Genomic DNA, 24,254 nt, shown 5'->3' with positions numbered 1-24,254 from the left:
ATGTATGGATTGTTAGGATAGGACAATTTTGGTCGAGGTACAACTATTTAAACATTTGGAATCTGAGGGTGCATAAAATATCAAAATATTGAGAAATTTGCCTTTAAAGTTGTCCATCAGAGATGCTGTAGCAGGTTCGTTTGAACGCTCTCTATTGGCTTACCGCTGTTATGATGGTGTGGAGCTTAGATGAACCCTAATGCAGAAATTCTAAGCTTTATATTGATACCAAACTTGAGTGGGTAATTCCCAAAGAGCGGGTAGAAGAGAGCGATGTTGGTAGGCATGTTTCCGGCCAGATTTTTTCCGGCCAGATTTTATCCACTCACAAAAATGTTTATGTAGGACATATGTAGGAAATTTACTAAATATCTTAAACAGACCGTGATCTTTACTTTACATCTTAATGATTTAGGGCACAAAATAAAAATCGATTATTTTGATACAATGCATTGTTAGTTATTGCTAGAAATATACCAGTCAGTCCTACTAAGGACTGGTTTTGTGGTTCAGGGTGACACATGTCCAATATATTGGTCTCACGAATAAATTCAAAGTAAAATGATACAACCGATAAACAGTTTTCAGAATTGTTATTTTGTGACAATATTTGTTAACATGTTGTTAACTAAATAAACTGAGATTCTCTTGCAAATGGTTTAGAATAAAATGCTTGTTTTCACTTTAATATTCAGCAGAGTGCACTTAAAGAATGAAAAAAAAAGACTTAAGAGTAATCTGTCATGTGGGGTACAAATAAGGTGTTTACTTAAACATGTATGACCGTGAAACTCATCTACAAGCTGAGCACTATTGACTCGCAGTCATTTTGTTATTGCACATATCTCAGCACTCCGTGAAACCGCTGCTAATTGCTTTCATATTACCAAGCTCGCAGCCAATCTTGGGGTCTGTCCAAGACCACCTTCAAGATGTATAACAGTGTGAGTCGTGCAAACTCTATCTTCAGCAGAGAAAGCAAAAAAAGAGAAACCACAAGCATATTCTTGATTCATGTTTTTTAAGAGGAATACAATAATAGATTCAGACGCAAAGTGTTGACAGCAGTTAAAATTGATAGGGTACTTTGTAGCCTTTTGAGAATGGATTAATGTTATAATCCTGGTGAAAGATTCAGTGACCCGCCTCAAGTGCCATATACACTACTGGATCAAAACCCAGCAAAGTATTTTCATTCCTCTTTGAACGGAGAGGTACGGTGTCCGCAGAGTCAGACAGCTATTTTCGGTCAATAAGAGGAAGAGAAATAATATTCAAACTAATCGTTTCTTGATGTTATGTAAGGCATACTCAAAATATAGTATTAATGTGAAAACTTTTACAGCCAAGTTAATTCATTCAGCGCAAATCATCAACAATCTATTAACATAGAAAATGCTAACCTGAAATTAAAATATCAAACAATTAAAACGTCGCCAATAGCTTTTTCCCATTGGCTAGTTGAAGTCAAGTAACAACAATGGACTTACCAGGCTCAGTGTTTGGATATTCACAGCAGTAATGAATCAAACTAAACGTTCCTCCCTTGAAATCAGCAGTCCAGCAGTGCATGTCAGAAATAATAACTCCAAATGTCGGTAATAGGCCCGTTCACCCCGTACAGTGAAGCCCATGCCAGGCCACTGATCTTGCTGAAGTTTTACACATATAATTACACAACATAGCAGCATGCACAAACAAACATTTGTTTCTCTGCCCAATTTCAATAAATTGGCTTCAGCACGATTGAATGCTAAATGAATGTGAAAAATAACCTAAGTTGGCATGCCTGTTTGTGAAATAGTTGGGTTGGTTGGAATGCTAAATCTAACTTCAAAGTCAAATATAAAATGAAAGAATTTCAAATACTATTGTATGGCTTATAATGTTTAAAGCGAGGCCTAAATGTAATGCACAATAAACTGCGACGTTCACCTGTCTGGACATCCCTTTTATTTGCGCTGCCATTGCAGGCCTTTTGAGTTTTGTGTCAGTCAGACCGCTTCACTTGACCTTTCGTCTGCTTTGTTGACTCATCTGCCTTTTCATTCAAGTAAATTACTTCTGTAGTAAAGTGTGGCTGTATATCTAAAGCTCAACTCGAACTCCTGCTGGCTCTCTCTCACTTTGTATTCTTTCCCGTGCAAAGGTTTCAGTTGTGACAACTTTATGAAAAAAATCACTTACAAATTTGTTAGTTCTTCTTGCATCAATACTAAAATCTCCAATGCGTAATGCTCATTGTCGAGTTAGATTTACGTAATTAACATGTGCTTTTATCCAAAAGTGACTTCCAGTGGAATCAAGCTCCTGTATGTTTAATTTCGGTAGTTTTACATGCAGCTCACTTGATATTGGGTCTTATTATTTGTTCATAATGGGGCAAATTATTTTTTATTATCAAAATCAAATATTTAGCATCATTTCTCACCGAATTTTAAAACAACTTAACTTTTATGAGAATAAATGTGAAAAATTGTACCGCTGTATAAACTTGCGAACTTGAATGCCGTACCATAACTGTTTCCCGATTTTGAAGCCAAATTGATCAATTAAGATGAATTGTTGCAAAACTAGTTCACCATACAGTAAAACACTTTGTGGATTTTCTGATCTGCAGCCTGTTGAAATCAATGCAACAGAGTTTACTCGAGCTAAAAAAGATCCCATGTTTAAGGGCTCGTTCACTGCGAAAATTGAAAATATGCCTTTCTAAAATCCATCCATTCCTTTCAGGCTGGTTTTCATTCGCTTAAAATTTAATCCATCTACCCTGCAGAGTTCCATTTCACAGAACAATGGGGCTTTAAAAAAACTCAGGGGAAATTAAATAACTGTTAACCTGGAGACTGAAAGAACCAGTTCAAACAGGTAAACTACATTTTCCCCTCAACACCACTTACTTCAGATTTCGATTTACACAGCAAAGATTCCACAGGGACTGTAGAAGGTATTCCTGCTGAATAACATTTCCAACCTTGATGAGATTCCTCTTCGCCACAGGCAAACACACAACATAACCAGATGAGCCGTGCTGTATTTCATGAACATGAAGGTATGTGAGCTACACTGTACCGCAGTTTGTGAGAAACTATGGTCAGTGCTTCTTATTGTTAAAGAAACAACAAAAAAAGAGGTAACTTTTTTCTGCAGATTTATCATGTTAGCTGATGATATTGGAAGACAGGTTATGAGATCAGTTGAAGTTCAAGACTTGCTCTGTTTGCACATACTTTAGCTGGGCAGAGGTCTCACAAGCCTCGACTGTGCCACCTGCAGAGCAACGGAGCTCGTCTGCATAAATGAGGCAGAGGGAATAAGACGACAACTAGATATAGAAAGGGAACCAATGCTTTAAGAACAGGACATCACAAAGTAAATAAGCACACTGGAAAACAGTGCACTGTCATTCTCATTGTTTTATTAGCCAATGTCGGCCCAGTTTCTGCATAGTTGTTATATGTAATGTTGCATTTTGTTCCTAAATGAAGTATCAAAGCAACCATTGGCATTATTAAATTGTAAGCTACTGTCCGTCTAGAAAGGTCAGCCATCACAAACAGTTTAAAGTTCTTTGCTCACCTGGGGCTTGTGGGTAATGGTCTGTTAAATGCAAGATGCTTCACTGCAGGTATTCTAATCTTCTAACAGTTTCAAACACACGTTACTTACTGATCCACTAAAGTGATGTCTCTCTCTCTCTCTCTCTCTCTCTCTCTCTCTCAAAAGAAAAACTAACATCAACCATATAAACTACTGCACTTTTCTTTTAACTTACAATAAAATATGACTTCTTATTTCTTGCTGTCTAAATCCAGAAGCAATGTAACATTGCGCTTTATTCTGGCTGAAATCAGCTTGTTAAACCAAATCACTTTAACAAAGCTAAGGATTAAAGTCTTGAGCACTTGTTACCCACAGAACACAGTCGGATTTGTGTTTCTAAAGCTACTTAAAATAATTATCGAACAACAAAGACAAAACTTATTTGGAGGAATTAGTCTCCAACCGAGCAGTTGTGGTTCAATGGGTCACAAAACTCATGGTTCAAATCATGTAAGGATTTTGAGTCACGGTTCGCCTTTATTTTTCGTATCAGAAAATGTAAATGCACATCATAGTGTTATTGAATTATTAATATAAGAAGCTTACAGAATGTTATAAAAATACAGATTTCTGACAGAGAAAATAGTTTATAAAACTCGTTTTATTTATCTTCCAGACTAAATCATATTTATGCATAATTTTACAAATTGACATTTATAGAGGGTATCCGTTGACATCACTTTCCCATGTGAACACGGTGGGACACGCCACCTTGACTGCCAGGACACGTCCCCTCAGTGGTAAAACAGTTGACGGTGATCCTTACGACTTTGGACACTGATATGTTGCGTGGAATTGCGTTTCCTGATATTATAAGCAGCCATTTTTCGGAGTGTTTTGCCACTCAGGGGAGCGTGTTTTGGCACGTGGGAAAGTGACGTCACGTGCATACCCTCTATAGTCCTGCCATGCTATTTACGTCATAGCAAGAACGCCTCCGGGCAGCTATCTAAAATGGCTGGGAATAATAAAATAGCATACTTCCGATCAATAATTAAACCTGACATGAACTGCACCATAAGTTTGGTTTTTCTAAGCTTAAATTGCATTTAAATCACTTTTTTCGAGTGGCCAGTTGAGCCTTGCATTCTTCCCAATTCATTGTAATGGCAGAGGCTAGGGGTTTGACAAGATCTCGTGGCACAAGATCTAGCCAGATTTCACAATTTCACATGATGGAGTGCCAGGCTCGAAATTGCGACCATTTTAATTGCATTTGCTCCCTAAATTTAACCTGAGCGACCTCCAAATATATTTGGAAGCATTTGTGTGAGTCCACATTTTGTTGTGGAGCGACCTGTTTTCATTACTGTACAGAACATGATATTAACTGCACAAAGTATGTGCGTGCTGTGACCTACAGTGACCGGCCTGGTCCTTCATAGACAACGTGATTTTCAATCACTACTTTCAGTAGTCTGCTGTATCGTCTCGTGAGATAAGTGTCTTGTACATCTTGTTAATATCTATTACCTTTGACTGTACTCGCTGACATTCTAGACAGATTTCACATGCACTCCAACCATAGAAGGCAGTTGATGAATCATAAATCAACTAAAATTAAAAACATTTAGCCATGTGTGAATATTTGTTCACCTTAAACAATGATGCTAAAGTACAAACTGCGAAGACAAAGCTACGGGGCCTGGCCCTTCATAGACAACATGACTTTCCATACCGCGTTGCTACCTTCCCACCGTTTTTCTATGTAAACACGCGCTAGACAGACTGGTTTCAACATTTGCGCGTCTCTCGCATCTGCAGCGCCACACGCACTAGTGTTTATGGAGTTTGTAACATTGCTTTGTGTCTACAAGTTACCATTAAAAATGTTATATCTGACGATTTAGACTTCCGGTGATTTTACAAATATTTTACATATCACTGGGGTATATAGAAACCCAGTTGGACCAGGAACTTCCACAAAGCTGTCAATATTCATTTGCTAATGAATTAAAACAGTTTCGCCTGCAGTTGTTTCTCAAAACATCCACTTGACTGCAATTCTGAGAAATATTTAATGTCCTGATGTATTGTCAAGGTGAGGTAAGAGTGAAAAACTTGGAAGAACTTAAGTGTCAAAATGTAATTCCTTCACGCTTTTCTCCTTTTATTAGAACAGCTTGAGTAAACATCAAAGACAGCTAACCCCTGGCAGCAGTTATGACAATGTGTCAAAAAAAACCCTGACAGGATTTCAGTTAAAGACCAGACAGGTACCAAGGAGCTCAAGACTGGCAGCCTGAAAAACACAAACGAACTGATCCAAAACCCCAAAGAATTTTTGTTATCCTGTACAAAAGACTTAATCCACCATTCGCATGTGGGTGTCTGATCTAATAGCATTTTCAACACTTCATAGATGTTTTTCAAAACAAGACAAACCTAGTAACACCGACTACCATCACTCAATGTGTGACTAGAATTTCAGAGCCAGATATGGACGACTGGGGCACATTATTTTGGCCTAAGAAATGTTCCAAGACTGACAGTGAGACCGAATTATGAATGTACAAAGCTCTCCTCAGAGATAGAAACCTGAAGCTGTCAAGACCGGCGCTGTGCGAATGAAACGAGAGAAACATCCCAGATGACTGATGCTTAGCACATATATTTTCATTTTTAAAGCAAATATCAATCTCAAAGTGAAAAAGGTAGTAAAGTCGAGGTATTTATGAGCTCACAGGGAGCGTGGCAGTTACAAAGGCCCGACTGTGGGCGGCAAAATTTTCCCAGTCTTTATGCATTGAGGGTGACTCGACTTTGAATACAACATAAACAGGATTTAGAGCTTTACTTTCCGACACATTTACAGCTAAAATTAAAAAGCCATGTTTCATCATGGTTTCTAAAATGTGAAACGTAGCATATCCTGGCACATTACGTCGGGCAGGCGAGGGGAAAGATATTATTCGATAAGAACTGGCAGACGTCTGATCTGTCTGATAATCGTGGCAGCTCATTTCCTATTATATTCATTGCAGACCTTTTGGCCTGTGATGTATATTACCATCTGCATTTTTGAGACTGGAGGCAGGGGTGGCTAGGACTTATCTAAATGTATTCCATAGAGTTAGACATTAGAAATTAAGATGCAAAATAGAGACAAAATAAACAGCGGATTTTGCCAAAAGGGATAACAAGCACAGAATCAGAAAAAAAATATTTTGGAAAAATGTTTCCCTTTTTGAACTTTGGACACTGAATCCAATTGAACTGTACATCACAAAAATGTCCCTAAAGCTTGATAATGAAACTTAATGGCAATAACTTTTTCACTTTCTACAACACAAACTCAAACAGAGCGGCCCGAGAAAGAGTTTATAGCACACCATCAATAAAGACAAGTGAAAATACACAGATCACTGACTGACCTTACATCCAAGACCTAAACATCCAGCTCCTACACAGAGACCTATTAGACAGCAATTCATCAAAGTGTTAAAAACTCCTAACAGACTATAGAGTCGCCCCCACGTTCTGTTTATAAAAACAAGACAAGCCAGGATTTTTCATCCAGACAACATTCAGTAATAAAAGATGAAATGCACAGTTAGTTCTACAGTTTTGACACCTCCGTCATATAGAAATATAGTGAAATATAGCGCAGAGAAATGTACAACTCATGATGTAATATTCAAAGGCATGCTACATTAAACACAGAAGTTGTATAAAGTCATACTGGGAAAAAGTCTGGCTCACATGCATTACGTCGTGTTCACAAAGTTAGAGCATGTGGTTGAACGGGCATTACTTCAACATCTCTGAAGGGTTTTTTAAAGATGGGAACCTTTATGCTTGAGTAACTGTACTGCACTTTAAGACCAGTTTGAACCTATAAGTAGTTTTAGGGTAAATCCTTCCTGTTTTGGGGGTAAATGTTTTTGTGTTTTGTGTCAACATTCCGTTTGGAAGAATAGTGCACTGATAGAGTTCCACCCCAGTAATTTACTGACTATTAACCAAAGGCCAGATCACAGAAGTCGTCTGTTTCCATTTTCCCCGCACTGCTCTCGAAACTATGACATACATAAACATGTTGCAGAGACTCCATAAAACCATACATTTCTGGTGACAAAATCTCAAAATACTTTCTTCAACAGATGGAAAAATACTGTTGCATTACAGACAAGGTGGAGTAAACCACATATTGACAAAAAACATCAATCTGCCAAGGTGACGAACATGTATGCCAACACATAAAATGGAGTCTTCTTTTAAGAAAAAACTAAAAAGAAATCCAGATTACAGGCCCAGTGGTTCAATTGTGATCGCTGTAGGCACGAGACAGTCTAAAGGTATACCGTGGCACATTGCGGTGTGATGGCGTTGATGTGTCACGGTTTCCAAACGGAGCCATTTATATTATATATATATATATACTTTTGAGAATTGTAGTGATTCAAACCGTCCCATGCCTAGATCTCTGTCTCTTCTGTAAATGAGAAGGAACGGTTAAAAAAGCTCAACTTTTATGCTCTGTTTATTTACGAAATACATTTATGATTTAACAATACACAGCTTTGATGATAGCTATCTGAAACAATATATTTAATAAACAATACATGAAATAACATATATACACACAAGTGTATTTTGTTCCAATTAATAACAAATCTCCTCCATCATTATAATTTATAATCTAACTCAATCGGGTTACTTTTAAGTCAAAATGAATGTGCCTTCCCATACAATATGTCAACATGGCCACTACAAAATAAATCGTTATCCAAACCTACATGCCTGCGTTCTATCGTCTATGCTATTTCTTCCCAAAAGCGTCCTCCTCGTTCTTGTCGAGGTAAGGGGAAATAATAAAAACTTCATGGAAGTTAACGTAGCCTTTCAACTAAGCCCATGGCTCGGAATAATTGCATGCTATCTTATGTCAAAGTGCTATTCGAAGGCAAATGAAGCACTTCGGCCCATACAAAGAAACTCCAGCTGAGAGCTCAGAGATCGTCACTCGCCCGATCAGTCCACTTAAACATTTCTATTGTCATTCCAATGGCACAAAACCTCTTGTGTTTAGATAGCCCTCCGGCAAGATGCTGAGCCAATAGGTAAACAACAAACACGGCTACTACTAAAAAGCTTAAACAACACTAAACCACAATTATTGTGCGTATTATGCGTAACGCACTACTTACGCGGCTGTAAATTTAGTCAGTATTGCAAAGAAGCGACGAAAGAAAGCGTATGAAGATGCGGGTTGTTGTTAGTAGACTTCGGATAAACCAAACGCAAACTCTCAAGTTGAATGGCTTACCGCTGTGGGCTATGAGCAGCCCGATGAGCAGAATGAAGTTGCGCTGGCATCCGTGCGGCTCTTTCGCGGTTCCTCTACACATTGCTACTGTTACATCCACCGCAAGCTCTTCTCACAGGTACGAGTTGCAGCTGGAGAATTCACGGGGTTGAAGAGCTTCTTTGCTGACGTCCGCAGAGGTGTAATGCTGTAGGGTGGACGATCCTCTCCTTTGCTCTGCTCTTTCCTTCTCGCGCTCCTGTTTGGGAGTTTGACTTTCTTCGGTACTCTCTGCCCCTCTAAACTCTGCAACGGTATTCAGTCAGTCCCTCAGTGCGCGGACATGTGCTGCTGAGAAGTGTATGTGTCGCCACCTGCCGGTGAAATGCAACCGAGAATCAGAATGAAATGGAAATGAACGTTGAAGTAAATTATAATTCATTACTAATAAAGAGGGATTGATTATCTAGTACAAAAGCTTAATTGATATTTGTTCAGTATGTTTTTTTCCCGTTAATTTTCTTTATTACTTTTAGTTCACTTATAAATTCAAATTCTGTCATCAGCTGCATTACATTTCCAGGTATGAAACTACAACGGTTTCATCTTTAAATGTTAATTTTATAATGTCGATCAAAATTTATAATATAATCTGGCTCGTTCATGTGCAGAACATTAAAGAGGATGTTTTGAGAAATATTTTGAAATATTTTGGTTCCACCCAATAGAAGTCAATAAGGGCCAACTTTAAATCATACAGGTGTTGCCAGGGTTGCCAGATCTACGTACAAAACCAGGCCCTGGCCACTGCTGGACCACTTTTCCCAGTCCAAATATCAAAAATAACAATATCCCACTCCTATACCCATGAAAAAGTCTGTTTTCATAAATAGCTACATCTTACCTTAAGAATTTGTGTTAAAACTGCAGACTTTGGCAACGTAGAGGGAATGTGCAACACAGCAACAACAAAAAATAACATTTACATCTATTTTATTCAATTTTTGATGTTTATTATTGATGATTATTATTGATGTTTTATATTTATTGCATAAATTAGGCTAAACGTAGTTGCACATATAACATAAACAACTGTGTTGCAATATGCCTAGCAATTTAAGGTAGGCTTTCTATTTATATAATTTCCTCCTGATATATCAATAATGTATATATAGAGTACATCCGTCAGTCGACTGCTGATGACTAACTATCTTCTTGTCTATTAAATCCAGAGTCAGATGTTTTCACTGAAACAGCTCAGGTCTGTAAAGGCTGGACAGAGAATGGTAGCAATTTACAAGGCGGCGGTCTCTCATCTTGACCTGTTTTTTCAGTTCATTTATGTTATACTGATGGCGAACGAAAGGGGCAAGACGTTCCCTTTTTGAAGTGACAGGCTGGGTTGACTCCCCAGACCTTAGTTCATCTCTCATTTCCTCCGGTGACGTCAACTCTCTGACACACACACACTGAAGACTGCGATCAAAGCTACAAGTTTAAAGACGCACTCCTGCAGATTCTAATATGAGCTCACCTGCTGGGAGAAGATGGTGAGGGGTAAGAAAGGGGTTTCCCTGCTGCTTGCATGAGACCTTTCGGGTTGTGGAATGAATCGTGATGGAATGCAATGCATACCAATGGAAGAATATCAAAAACATTATTATGACCATCTGATTGCGTGTAGAAGTGGTCAAGGTTCATAAAACAACATTAGTGTTTTGTTTAATCTGAGATTTATTGTATTTTCTCTACTTTCGAGCGTCTTAGTTCGGAGCTCGGTTTTCAAAGAAAAGAAAATCTCTTCAGTATGATTGCATCTAATATTAAACATTTGGAAGCCATTATCTTCTGAGCAGCAAAGCAGTTGAAATATTTGTGACGTGGGGCTATTTTTCTTTCCGATGTCTATCTGTTTTATTTTCCCAAAGTAAAATAAGATTATTAAAATTGCAACCATGCACAGCAAAACTCATCTATTGTAATGAGCAGAGGGATTGGGGGTAATGCAGGCCTCTTTGAAGGGCCGTTCAAAGTGAATCTCTGCAGAACAGACCTTCTGTTTTGATCCTTAAATGAAGTAATCGCTGAAGTTACTATGGTTTGTAGCTAATGGCAATAAAATCCGAATTACAAATGAAAGCTACTACATAAAAACTCCAAATAAGTATTTTGTAACTTTTAACCTGTTCTGTTTTCTTAAAGTTATAGTTCACCCTAAAATTAAGAATCTGTCATTATTTACTCACCCTCTTGTCATTTCAGAGATGTATGACTTACTTTCTTCTTCAGAACACAAAAGAAGATACAAACATCCTTTAAAATATCTGCAAAAGTCATGGGTTTAAAATGACAAGAGGGGGAGTAAATTAGAACAATTTTCATTTTTGGGCGAACTATCCCTTTAAGAAATTTGGCTTTTAAAGGGTTTAAATAAGGAGTTTTTTAAGTTTCCAAGAGATGATGCATTTGTACCACCCAAATAAAGCCATCGCTGGTGATTTCATGTCTAGTAACAGATGATGTTTGTCTGGTGAGACATTTTTCAGTGAAATTCAAGATGCGCTGTTGCCATGACCTCATTCTTATGAAGCTCAGAGAATTGACATCTTTTACATCATTTATATCAAAATAAACCCCGGCTATCCGTTTAAAACCGAGTTATTGGGTGGTCTCTCATTTAACGCAGGCTCTGATAGCAGATGTATTTTTTAAATGTACACAGGTCATGTTTGGTCATATGGAAGTGTGGAAGGGTCAGTCAGAATCAGACATCAGGTGTCCCAGATGTTTTATGTAAACATGTATGCTCTTGGAAAAGATGGCATGGGGGTTTGAGAAGGAAAAAGAAGTAAAGACAGGACCAGCGTGATTATATTTATTTTACTTGGCTTTGTGAACAATTGCTCAGATTTAATCCTAGCGGTTTTTGCCCATGTTATCCAATGGCAGTGGTTGCATCTCAGTGCATTCCACAGAGCTGTATTTTTGGGTTCAGTAAAATAAGCAACATGCTTTTTGCAGCTGATACTAAAGCAAAGCACCCTGCGGATAACAAAGTGTAAAATAATAAAGAAAGGTCAAGCATCATGGAGTAAATAAACTGTAAACCTGATTTAGGTTTTGGGTGGTTTTTGCTAAACAAACAGGTTCTGTCTCTGAAGATTTCCCAGTGCATGTGAGCGGCTGTTTATTTGGGCTTTCTCTGACCCCTTGATGGAACACAAGCAGCAGAAATTTGTTACTCCAGATTGAACTGATGCAGGATTGTTGCAGGAAGCAGAAGCACATTAAACTCAGCTAAATATAGTTAAGTTAATAGTTCACCAAAGAATGTTATTTTAACATTTACGTACACTCATGTAATTCCAAACCTGAATGGCATTGATCCTAATTCATTTCCATGGACACAAAACCACAGAGACATTTCTCAAAATATCTTCTTCTGTGTTCCAAAGAAGAAGGAATCATATTGGAACACAGCGTTGGAACGACAAGAGGGTAGATAAATGATGACAGATTTTTTTTTTTGGGGGGAACTATCCCTTCAAAGGTTGCATTTAAACCTTACCCTTTAGTAAGTCGCTTACATATAGTTAAAAAAGTCATACCACTTTAATATTTTAAAGATAAAAACCAACATATAATAAGAACGGTTAAATTACTAGCTTTCCTTAACACTCACATAAATGAACATATATGCAGTAGAACATTTGTAGATGCTGGTTGCAATTTAGTTAGACAAGTTCCATTTTCTTAAAATCTATTGAAAAGTGTGTGGTTAAAAATTCACATATGTTGGTGAGCTGTCTAAAGGTCTTTAAACCTCTATATTAAATAAAGATCTTCTGGTGAAAAACGAGATTAAAAGAAAGCTTTAGCGTATAATAACCTGACAGCTAAATACACACTGTACTGCTATTACCTCATGTAATGACATCTAATGAAAATACAACCTGCAAACCATTACTTTCCAAGCAGGGCATTTTTTTAGTTTCTTTCTATATCAACATAGGGGGCTTTTACAATGTGGAAACCTGTTCTGAAGAAATTATCCCAACCATTTATTCATTCAGAACACATGCAGGAAACTATTCAAAAGAGGGTGTGTGATGGGTGTCCTGACAGGTACTAATAAAAAGGTCGTAATAAAGTTGAGGTCATTACTGACACAGCCCGAGGATATGTTTTGATCATATAGGGACGTGTGTATATGCTAGTTTTAAAAAGTGCTACAGGTTTTAAATATGTTTTGCAAAATAAAGACATTTGTGTTCATAGGTGCGTGTACCTGATTTTCCGTGTCGCAATTGAGGTTAATTTTCGAGCAAATAAACTGTGGCTGAAAGTTTGTGATGACAACACACCCAATGAATGCGGTGATGCAAAAATAACACATTTAAAGATTTTTTCTTACTGAAAAAGAAAGTTGAGGTAAACCACTGTTTACAAGTTAAACTTAAAAGCTGCACAATATAGCGAAATGTTTATATCGCAATGGTTTTCAAAAAAATATTTGTTTTTATGACTGCAACAGTAAAACATGTTTGAACAATTTCAGAAGCTGGAATGATGCTTTGAAAACATGTAGGTTAGAATTTTTAAAATATTGTCTTCAATATCGTCCACCAAACACTCTGATATAAGGATATTATGCAACTGTTTAAAATCATTTTCTTAACACATCATGGATTTAACTAAAAGAAGGGATAGTTCACCCAAAACAAAATATGATGTCATCGTTTAATCCCCCTCTTTTCATTTTAAACCTGTTTGACTTTCTTTCTTCCTCAGAACACAAAAGAAGATATTTGGAAGAATATTGGCAACCAAACAGTGGCGACGATACCTTCTAATTTGCTTCTATTGTACAGACACAAAACCATTGCAAGTTAATGCATACCACCGTTGTTTCGATTCCTAACCTTCTTCAAAATATCTTCTTTTGTGTTCTGCAGAAGTACGAAACTCAGCCTCTTGTCATTTCAAACCTGTATGAGTAAATGATGACAGAATTTTCATTTTTGGGAAACTGTCCCTTTAAGAACAAATCACAACAAGCAAAACAAATTTGTAGTGGTTTAGTTATATTTCATACTCTCTATTAATATTTTTTACAAACTGTGTTTTACATTGCTTTGTGGAACACAAGAAACATGAGACTAGAAATGATACATTCTAGAGGACGCATTGAACACATGGGGTACAAGGTTGATGGCGATAATCATAAAGTAAGGCTTCCCAATACAGTATGTCTGGGCTAGTCTGGGCTGGATGGGGTGATTATGGGCTCTTGGCTGATTATGTGATCACAGTGGGAGCGGAACGGCTAGTCTTCTCCTGCAGCTGGGAGATCTTTAAGGCAATGTCCACCAGAGGAGCCAGCATGACCTGTAGACAACAGTTGAGAGATATTCAAAGAATAAGTCTAGACAAAAATAATAGGCTTACATACCAACCCAGTCTCACGGCAGTTCGTGGCATAGACGTGAAACTTAGAATCTATTAATTCATGTTCATGGACATTTTTTCATGTCAGTAAGAACAACCTTTTTTTTATGTCACTCAGCACGACTTTGAATACACAGACCATGTGTGTATTTACATACATGTATATATATTTATAACCTGATATCAAAAGAAGTCGTACATATTATAGGATGTGGCTAACCAACACCTTACTTTGACCCAAACCCTAAAATCACAGCCGCAAAGGCAAATCTTCTGTTTCACAAGGAGTCAAAACAAGGATAAATGGCTCTTCTAGCCCCTCCCCTAAACCTAACATCACAGGGGAAAAGTCAAATCTTAACAAAACATCGTAGAAAATAGGAATACACACAAATGAGCCTCCAGGTAAAATGGGTGAATGACCATCATATTGTGTTGATATATATTTATACATATGTAAGATGTCACGTATTAAAAAAGATAAGATTCAAAGTCGTGCTGACTGAATCGAAAAAAAGGGGGGAATTAGTGTCAATTAACACGAATGAATAGATTACAGTTCCTGTGAGACTGTGTTGCACATTCAGGTTTGGGTTCAAATGAAAACGGATGACGCTAATGTCGTTTTTGTATCCTTTGTGACTTTTCTACAGCTCAAGGCTTTAAATTTACAAAAAATTACTTTAGCTTAATTCTGAGCATCACTGAGCTTGATTCTTTTAGAGAGGTCGATACGCTTGTGATCAGATACAATTGAGAAATTGGAACCCTCAACCATATGTGTTGGGTTGAGCATGTCATAAACTATTACACTATTACACCCAAAACCTAAATAGCTACGGCTTCCTTTTCATGTAACTTTAAAAAAAAGTGTTCTTGTGTGGTTGTCATCAACAAAGGTGTCACCTGTGGGTCCTGATAGATTTTCTGTGGGTCCTTCTCATAACTGTCAATGTAAAGCCTGATGGTTGCCCCGGCGCTGCCTGTCCCGCTGAGCCGGAAGATGATACGTGAGCCATCCGAGAAGATGATCCTCAAACCCTGAACATCGGGAAAACAGGAAACTGGGATGATGAGCAAAAAAGTGTTTTGGAAAGTATGCAAAAATACTGTCAAATTGTGTCAGGTGCTTAGACTGAAATGTTTAGGCTTAAACAGTTGTTGTCCATTATCCCATTCCAACATGTTTCAAACACAATAAAGATGAGTTATTCTTTCAACAACAGTAATCAGGATCATCCGTAAATTCAATATGATGTCATCAAATATTGCATGCTTTTTGGCAAATGGAGTTTTGCATTTTATAATCTTTTGTTATTGTTCAGGGTGGAGATTTAGAAGACTTGCAATTTGGATTTCTTTGTTTGATGGGGCCCTGATCCCCATTCACATTTATTATAAAGCCGAAAGCAACGTGAAAAATGTGTCATACAAAAGATACAGTACGATTTTAGAATGACTTGAAAGTAGTTGAGAACTTTATTTTTGGGATGAACTACTCTAAGTTCTCTAGTACCTCACCTGTCCTTTTGCGACACTGCCATCAACAGGATCTGTGTATTCAAAGTCATCAGCCTTCTCCACTTGATAAGTTTTATCCCCAGAGGAGAACTTCTGCCCTACAAAGCCTTTATCAAACATAGTTGTCTGTAATCCCTCTATCATCTTATTTGCAGCGTCAGAATCCACCTCTTCATAGTCATACCTGATAGAGAGATTTGGAACAAGTTTACCAACATAATCAAGAATGAACTCGCCTACATCTGTCCAGTATGGTAGACCATGGTCAGGTTTGATCTACAGGCTAACCAGCAGAGTCCAGTTACAGTAAACACCAAATAATAAAGTTTAACCAAAATACAAGCTTTACATTTTTGCCCTCTTAGGGCAAAATAAACTCAACCTACTTTAAACGCAGGATTTAGTCTAAAACATTTTCTTTCTTAAGTAACGTTATGCAACAAATGATGTAGACTTGACCGTAGTCATTTTTATTCCATCGAAAGTAGTCATATTTAGCGTAGTCATATTTTTATTCCATTGAAAGTCAATGGTGACCATCTTTTGGGTGAACTATTTCTTTAACTTGGCCAAACATTCCTGTGAAACGTTTTAGGTACCTTGTGAAAAAGTTCCTCCCGAACTTCTGCCAATGGTCTTTCATGATGTCCTCCACACTCTGTTTGCGAGTGGCCAGTATTGAGAGCCAAGCGAGTACCGCCCAAAGGCCGTCTTTCTCACGGATATGATCGGAACCTAGGTGAAAAAATATGCTTTAAAAAATACTATGATTTACAACTCTGTCTTTAATAGAGATGCAGCGTTACAAACGGTCTCCTTCGATACCAATTATGGTGGTTATATATATTAACTAGCATTAACTAAATTCTGAATATTAAATTAATATGTCCCGTTATTGACTATTAATATTGAATATCAAACTGGTGATGTTTCAGCATTTTTTTTCTTTACACAGAGCACAAATTCATTGTATTTTCCTGTCCTCTTTTGATTGACAGGATATATCGGCCCTGATCATTGGCTGTTTTTAATCTATCGGCCGATACTATATGTCGGTGCATCTCTAGTTTATAATACTGATTTAAAGTTGAGCTGTCAGGTATGATTCTGTAAGTCTGATATGTTTTGACTTCAACCCATGTAAAGGTAAGTAAGTAAAATGTAATGTTTTAAACAAAGATGGCAAAATAAAGGCAAAAATGACATATTGCAGCATTAAGGTGTGAACAGTATGTCACAAATTAATTTAGTATTGTGACATTTCCAAGAAAATTTAAATCAAATGAGAAAATAGAGGATGTGGCTTGTTTTATTCAGATATGGAAATTATTTTGAGCTCACAAGGACTTCAATATAAAAAATAGTTTGAATTCCAATAGAAGCTTCAAAGTTACTCACCTGTACCAAAGCTTTCTTCACCACAGAGGGATAACTTGCCCGCATCCATCAAGTTTCCAAAGAACTTCCAGCCTGTGGGTGTCTCATAAAGGGGAATCTTTAAAGCTTTAGCCACACTGTACAAAAACAAATAATATCTGATATATATATACTGTACATATTTACATAGATATAGACATACCGTGTAAAGTGTGACTTTTAGAGGATTGTGAAATACTAGTTAAGATTAGTTCGAGGCAATAACTTTTTATGTTTTTAGCAGATGTATTTACAATTGTGCAATTCAAAGATGCTTTTACACAAAGCAACAGTGCATTCAAGGTACATTTGTCTGTATCATTATGTCTATTCTATGGTATTCAAGCCATGACCCTTGCACTGCTAATGCAAACACTCTATCAATTTAGCTTTTATCAAATGCAACATACAAGAAAACCCTCAAAATATCATATGATTTAGAAGGGACTTTAAAGCAAAGTATATCTTACTTGTCCAGAGCCCCACTAGTGGGCATACTGCGGGCCAGACCCTTTACGCCAGTCTTCTTGAAATAAGGAATGGATGTAATGTTGGCACCGATGACTGCCACGGAGTCTGAGGGGTTTACAAAGAATCCGTGCTTACCCAAAACCATGTTTCGATCCTGCAAGCAGAACAGCAAAGTAAAACATACGTGTAATGGCCCTGTTTGGAAACGAGTGAGTGAGTGAATAAGTTAACCAAATATAAATGTATATCTATAAACAGGGCTTAATACTGTGGCTAGTGGTTTTCCTAAACGACTATTGTTACTGGTTGTACTCGCCCCGCGCCGAGCGATCGTCCCAGCATTTACACTGTCAACAACTTTGTTTTGGGGAAATTATTTTATATGAATAAAGTTATCAATGGCATGCTGTGAGATCACGCGACGAAAAACAAGCCCAAAAAACGCATGATCTTGGCATTGCTGTTACCATAAGGTAATCATTAGAACTTACACCATCACCATCAAATGCTGCTCCAAAGTCATATTCTCCTCCCTTCATAGTGTTGACCAGCTCAGAAGCATATGTTAAGTTGGGATCAGGATGGTGGCCCCCAAAGTCTTCCAAGGGGACGCAGTTAACCGCAGAGTTAGGAGGGGATCCCAGCTCTTCACATACAATCTTCTTTACATATGGACCAACCACTAGTTAATCAAGAGAACAAAGAAGTCTTTATTTTTACACAACAGCTCATAAACACAATATGACAAGTTCCAACAAGTATAATCACATATATCATTATAAAGTTTGCGTTGCTAGCCCTATGCTCTGCTAGTTGAGTTGCAGGAAAGCAGCTCGACAATTTGGAATTTCCACAGGATTGTTTACATTGGAACATCAACAATACATGGACATAAAATTATGAATATTTTCAAAGAAAATCTTCACTTGTGTTCAACTGAGCACAAGACACAGAAGCTGAAATGGCATAAAGGTGAGTGAATAATGACATTTTTGAGTGAACTGTTCCTTAAGCCCAAGCTTATTCATGGGAATTAAATCCTTACCTCCATGCATTGCGTCCAGTCGGACGTTGATGTGATTGGGCCCTGAAAGCAACGCCTTCAGAGCAGGAAAATCAAAGATATCTCTAAGCATCTCAGCATAGGATTCCACTGAGTCCAAGATTTCAACTGCAAAAAGACACAAGATAAAATTATAGTCATAAAAACACAAAAACAGCATAGAAAAATCACTGTGTGCAGTAACATATGATACCGGTAAAGGGCTTGAACGTGTCAACCTCAAAGGTTTGTTTCCCAATGGTTGAGAGGTCCACTTTGAGCTCAGGGCAAATGTGGTACTCCTGGAGGCTTTTGCTGATCTGAAAGATTTTGTCTGTGATGCCCTCTGGTGCTGGACCTAGGAGAGACATACGTCATGTATTGTCTTAATATTACTTTACATGTTGCAGACGCTTTTTTCCCCAAGCGATTTAACAAGAGAGTGAGAAAAACAACATATAAACAAATAGGAGAAATACATGTTATTTAATAATTCAATGTGTAAATCTCTAACCTCCACTAGAAATGTTAAACTTAATGCCAAAGTCTCCATTGGGGCCACCGGGGTTGTGACTGGCTGTCAGGATGATCCCCCCAACGGCATTGATTTTACGGATCACACAGGACACAGCAGGCGTTGACATAATTCCATTTTGACCAATGACCAGCCTGCCGATCTGTGAGATTATAGATGAGAGAAACCACAATTTACCGGATCAAGCAAGAACTTGTTCAGAAAACCATACTTTGAACCATTTGAGATAAGTGCTTCGTATTTGCGAGATTTTAATGTTGACATAACCTTAACCCTATTGATGTGTCCTCTTGTATGATGCATACATGCTTAGGGCTGTTACACAACACCAATGCATTGCAATCAATAGGACATGAAAATGAAATCGAAGCGGTTCAAAAGAGTAATGTGCCATTAAAACATATACAAACATTGATTTCTGTAGTGAATAAAATGGTTTACTAATACAGCCCTAATGCAGTGAGCGTGCAGAGGTACGTGACCACAGGCACGACACTAGCTCATGATGGTCGCTGCGCAGATCGACCTGCGCATGACATCAAAATACCGCGAGAGCGATGCTTATTCAAATCTATCGCGGTACTTTGATGTCATACGCTAATCGGTCTGCGCAAGGCTATATAAAACCAAACACACCTCCAATGTCAAAACAATTGTCGCACGTTAATAAAAACAATAAAGTTCTAGCATCGTGTGTTAAAAGAACAGCCTGCAACGTAAGATGGGACGTAGTGACGTCACCACGCAGCAGTGCTTGCTTTTGGCAGCGCGTGAAATGTCAAAGGTCCCCTAAAGTATCTAGGCTCGAAATATCAACGAGTTTTTTTTTTATTATAAACCTACGCATAAAACTCTGTTATTATCAATGCATTACTATAAACTAAAGCTTTTCCAATCAAAATGAGAGGACGTTGCAATAAACCAATGTGTCATTATTAGACAGATCCACCCCCTTCCATTCAAAGACATTTTGCAACACTCGACAGTCAACAAACTAACCCCATTAGCTGCCGCAATTTGGATGATCAACTGAATAGCGTCTTTCATGAAGAATCGTCCATCTCCTCCCACTACCAGAGTGCCCTCTTGCCTCTGAGGAGGGTCAACTGTGGAAATAATACTCTGGATGAAGTTTTCCGCATAATGCTGATTCTGCTGGAACACGGTCACCCTCTTTCGCAAACCGCTGGTTCCGGGCTTTTGGTCGGTGTACGGTTTGGTCTTAATTACTGTAATTTTCACCATCTTGCAGCAGCGGTGGGTTTCTGTCCCTATCCGGGTGTCCGTTCCGTTTGGATGAGTGATCTTCACCGCGACTACGTAGCCTGTCTGCTAACACGTTGGTCTTTCAATGGTCAAACACGCCCATATTTAAAGGGACAGGAGCGCTGTACAATCACAGTAAATGAAAAGGGACTTGGGTTATAGTGTTCTTTGAAAACAAGCGCTGTGAAAGTACTCCAAATATCCTCCCTATACTTCAGATCATTTTTCATACTACAGTCATGTTGACTATTTTATGGTGCTTTTTGTCTATTTAATGAGTGTGGCAGACCCAGTCCCTATCCAAACGTGTAGTATGAAAAAAAAGATATTGGCCATGCTTATGCTATTTTCCAATGCAACTTACAGTGCATTAAGACATACCCTTTTCATTACATGTGAAAAAAAACATAATATTAGTGGTCCTCTGGGTCACAGCTTTGTTTGTCTATTGCGTCAAGTCTCACTCAGGCTTCGTTCAAACGAGAACAAAGTTTACCACGAGGCAAGGTTTACATGTTACCATGATGTTGCAGTTTTCTTTAAAAAGATATGTAGGTTCAAAGCCGAGATGAAGCAGATTAATGTCCCAGACGTGAAACAATTATGTGGTGGACACTTTTTAATTTAAGGTTATTCAGAAGAATATCTCTATATTATAACATATACATTTTGAATACAAAGCTCAAATAAAAGTGAGCCTACAATATTTAGGCTGGTGAAGGAGAGGGAGAGAATAAGTGCAGTGTAAATACTCCTCACATGTCATGTGATCTTCAGTGTCTTGTTCTACAGTTACAGTAGTGAAAGTCAAAGGGCAAAATAATTGACCAAAAGTTATTTATAGAATCTCAAACCCACATGTGGTGTTAAAGGCCAAGGGCGAATAACGGAACTGGACTTAGTCCACTGGCCCATACCCGGCACGAGCTATACACTGTGTATATAAATAGTTCAATTTCTTAAAAACATGAATTGATGTCATTTCTAAATCATTACATAATGTTTGCTACATAAAACACTATGAATATGACCATCAATTATTATTGAATGTAAATAGAAACGCATTTGTCTCCCAAAGGCATAGACAGGGCATTTTAAAGTACTAAACATATAATTTGAGAACCATCTTAAACCATCATACATCCGCAGGATTCACAGACTTGGTATGATGCTCTCAACACAGTTGTAGGTCCACTCCTGTTGACTGTTTACAGCCATGACGTGCTGACACACCTGAACAGACAGCAAAACAGACATTTTGAAACGTTTACCAGATTCTGAGACGTATTATAAGTTCCTGTCGGATTTAGAATGAAATGCATCCCACAATAAGGAATTAGCAGGAGGTAAATGTCTCACCATTTTAGTCCTAGCTGGAACCTCCACAGCAAACACACTCATTCCCCTGCTGCTCACACAGTTCTTGCTTTGTTCATTGTTAATGTGCACTGTCACCTTCTGATTGGACTGTTGATATGGAGCGTGATGGATGCATTGAAACAAATAGAGAATTGGACATGCGTACAAACTACATTAAAACAACCGATCCAGGAAATCTGAACAACAGGCTATAGAGTATGAGAGACTTTTGTTGCTCATTAATATACATGTAGTAAACACTAATATAGTTACGTTACAGTTGAAGTCATTTTAAAACTTCTTCCGGTCACATTGTGTCCTTTCAGTTGGGTTAAACTATGTAATGGTTGCACAGAACATTAGAATTCTACTCGTGACCAGAGTTCCTTTATATAAAGCAATCCAAACAAATCAAGTTGTAGCTACTTTTGTGGCACACTCAGTGAATTTTAAGTAAGATGTGAGAGGCATACAGACATTAAGGGTATAGTTCACCTAAAAATAAAAATGACCTTGTCATTTAATTCGTCATTCAAAATCTGTATATGACATTTTCTTCTGTGGAACACTGAATAAGATATTTTGAGAAATGTCTCAGTGGTTTTATGGAAGCCAATAGAGGTCAATGTTGTTTGGTTACCAAAGTTCTTCAAAATATATTTTATGTTCCGAAGAAGAAAGAAAGTCATACAGGTGTGGAATGACATGTCTGTAAATAAAAGATGTACACATTTTCTGGGTTAAGTGTCCTTTTATGTTTATTTTTATTACTGAGAGATGCAAGATATTTGTTCATTTTTAAAGACTGAAAGAGCAGTCAATATACTGTATGTGACTGCATTTTAGGGCTAGCGTACAAAAAACAAAGAAAGTAGGCTTAAACCATTTTAAGGGAAAATAATAAAACACACTCATTTTATGTAAAAACAATAGCCAAATGTAGGCAAACAAATAACCACAAACCGACATACATACCTTATTGGCAATGACTGAGGAAATTCTGCTCTCTCCTTTGTATGTATAAACCAAGACGCTCTCGTGACCCTTCAGAGATTTGGCCTCTGCTTTAGAAGTGATAGACCTCTGTACAGCTGAATTTAACATCTTAATCCCAGAATCCAACTGAACTGGTTGTTGAGTAGCTTCGACATCCTGACAGTAGACTTCAATAACAAATGGACATGCCTGATCGGAAAAAATAAGATATGCATGTGTGGTCTGAGATTTGTGTATTTGACTTCAGGTTCATGAGACAAATAAAAAAGGTCATCACAGTGAGATGTTCACATATTCACACTGTACCTCCACCATTTCTAAACTGCGGTTATAACCCATGGCTTCCAGGGTGAGCCATAAATCTACGGGGTCACCCTCACGATCATTGGCTTCCATCAGATTCAGCTCCATGAAGCCTTGCCTGGTCAACTCGTTTTTCTTTGTATCAAAGTTTTCTATTGGATAACATGTAATGATTAAAGTGTGATATTTATAATGTAAATGTAATATCTGGACAAAAGTAAAAACATGAGGCAGTTGATCTTACAACCAATCCTGTAATTTGCCATATTAAAATAATGCTACGATGCTACCAGGTCTGATAATACAGACATCAAACTAAATTTGACACTATTTAACAAAATATTGGATAACACTTAGCATACATGTATAATGCATTATTAAAGTAGTTTTAATATATTAATTATGCCTTGTAATGCACCTTATAATGTATTGTAAATTATGTTTCATGAATAATTATAACTACAGTTGAGCTAACATAACACATTAGTTCATTGTTACACTTAGCATTTTGAATGCGGTTATAATTCTTTAAAACATCTTTTAATGTATTACAACACACATTATGAACAATAATATCGCATCATAACCTTTATAATGCACTATAGGCTTTAAGGAAAGTGTTATACTGTGGTTACAGTAAGGATCTAAAAGCAAAAATTCCTCTTCAAAATATGTATTATTTGATCTGTAGAAAAGTAATTCATAATTATTTTGGTGGTACTGCTGCTCTATGGATAACTTTTACAATTTCAAAGTGTAAACAGTGTGTAAAATACACAGCGTGTCAGAATAAAAACCTTTGCAGACATCCCAGGCATCCTCATCGCATTTCTCTCCACTCGTCTTCTGCTCAAAGAAGTTGTACTCCTCAAGACTCAACAGACCATTTCCATCCAAATCTATTACATCAAAGATGTCAGACAACGCCGCCCTGCGGAACGAAAAAGTATGACCTCCATATATCAAATAATCTTGACTGGACTAGCAACGTTAACCTCTACCTCGATTCACGGTTTTATTGTATATTCATTGTAACTGACTCA

At 37.6% G+C, this 24,254-nt stretch overlaps 3 protein-coding genes across 3 annotated transcripts in view; all 3 read right to left on the bottom strand.

The window, feature by feature from the left end:
• ror1 (receptor tyrosine kinase-like orphan receptor 1) overlaps nt 1-9,226 on the bottom strand; it is a 111,595-nt gene extending 102,369 nt beyond the window's left edge. Inside the window, exon 1 of the mRNA XM_079460045.1 lies at nt 8,876-9,226. Coding sequence (XP_079316171.1) covers nt 8,876-8,957 — 82 coding nt within the window. The 5' untranslated portion in view covers nt 8,958-9,226. The remainder of the gene's footprint in view (nt 1-8,875) is intronic.
• Nucleotides 9,227-11,717: 2,491 nt separating this feature from the next.
• On the bottom strand, nt 11,718-20,650 carry pgm1 (phosphoglucomutase 1). The gene is made up of 11 exons (XM_079460015.1): nt 20,287-20,650; nt 19,267-19,429; nt 18,967-19,110; nt 18,756-18,881; nt 18,202-18,392; nt 17,710-17,864; nt 17,222-17,337; nt 16,423-16,558; nt 15,824-16,007; nt 15,209-15,343; nt 11,718-14,242 (listed from the first exon to the last, which is right to left on the bottom strand). The coding sequence occupies exons 1-11, from the start codon at nt 20,530-20,532 to the stop codon at nt 14,153-14,155; spliced, it is 1,686 nt and encodes a 561-aa protein (XP_079316141.1). The 5' UTR covers nt 20,533-20,650; the 3' UTR covers nt 11,718-14,152.
• Nucleotides 20,651-21,156: 506 nt separating this feature from the next.
• The window catches only part of efcab7 (EF-hand calcium binding domain 7), a 9,131-nt gene continuing 6,033 nt past the window's right edge, over nt 21,157-24,254 (bottom strand). Inside the window, exons 9-13 of the mRNA XM_079459581.1 lie at nt 24,009-24,142; nt 23,215-23,363; nt 22,888-23,097; nt 21,913-22,020; nt 21,157-21,786 (exon numbers count right to left, since the gene is read on the bottom strand). Of these exons, the coding sequence (XP_079315707.1) occupies nt 21,706-21,786; nt 21,913-22,020; nt 22,888-23,097; nt 23,215-23,363; nt 24,009-24,142 (682 nt within the window). The 3' untranslated portion in view covers nt 21,157-21,705. The remainder of the gene's footprint in view (nt 21,787-21,912; nt 22,021-22,887; nt 23,098-23,214; nt 23,364-24,008; nt 24,143-24,254) is intronic.

The sequence above is a fragment of the Barbatula barbatula genome (genome assembly GCF_947034865.1).
Source record: "Barbatula barbatula genome assembly, chromosome: 7".
NCBI lineage: Eukaryota > Metazoa > Chordata > Actinopteri > Cypriniformes > Nemacheilidae > Barbatula > Barbatula barbatula.
This window is presented reverse-complemented; position numbering and strand designations above follow the sequence as displayed.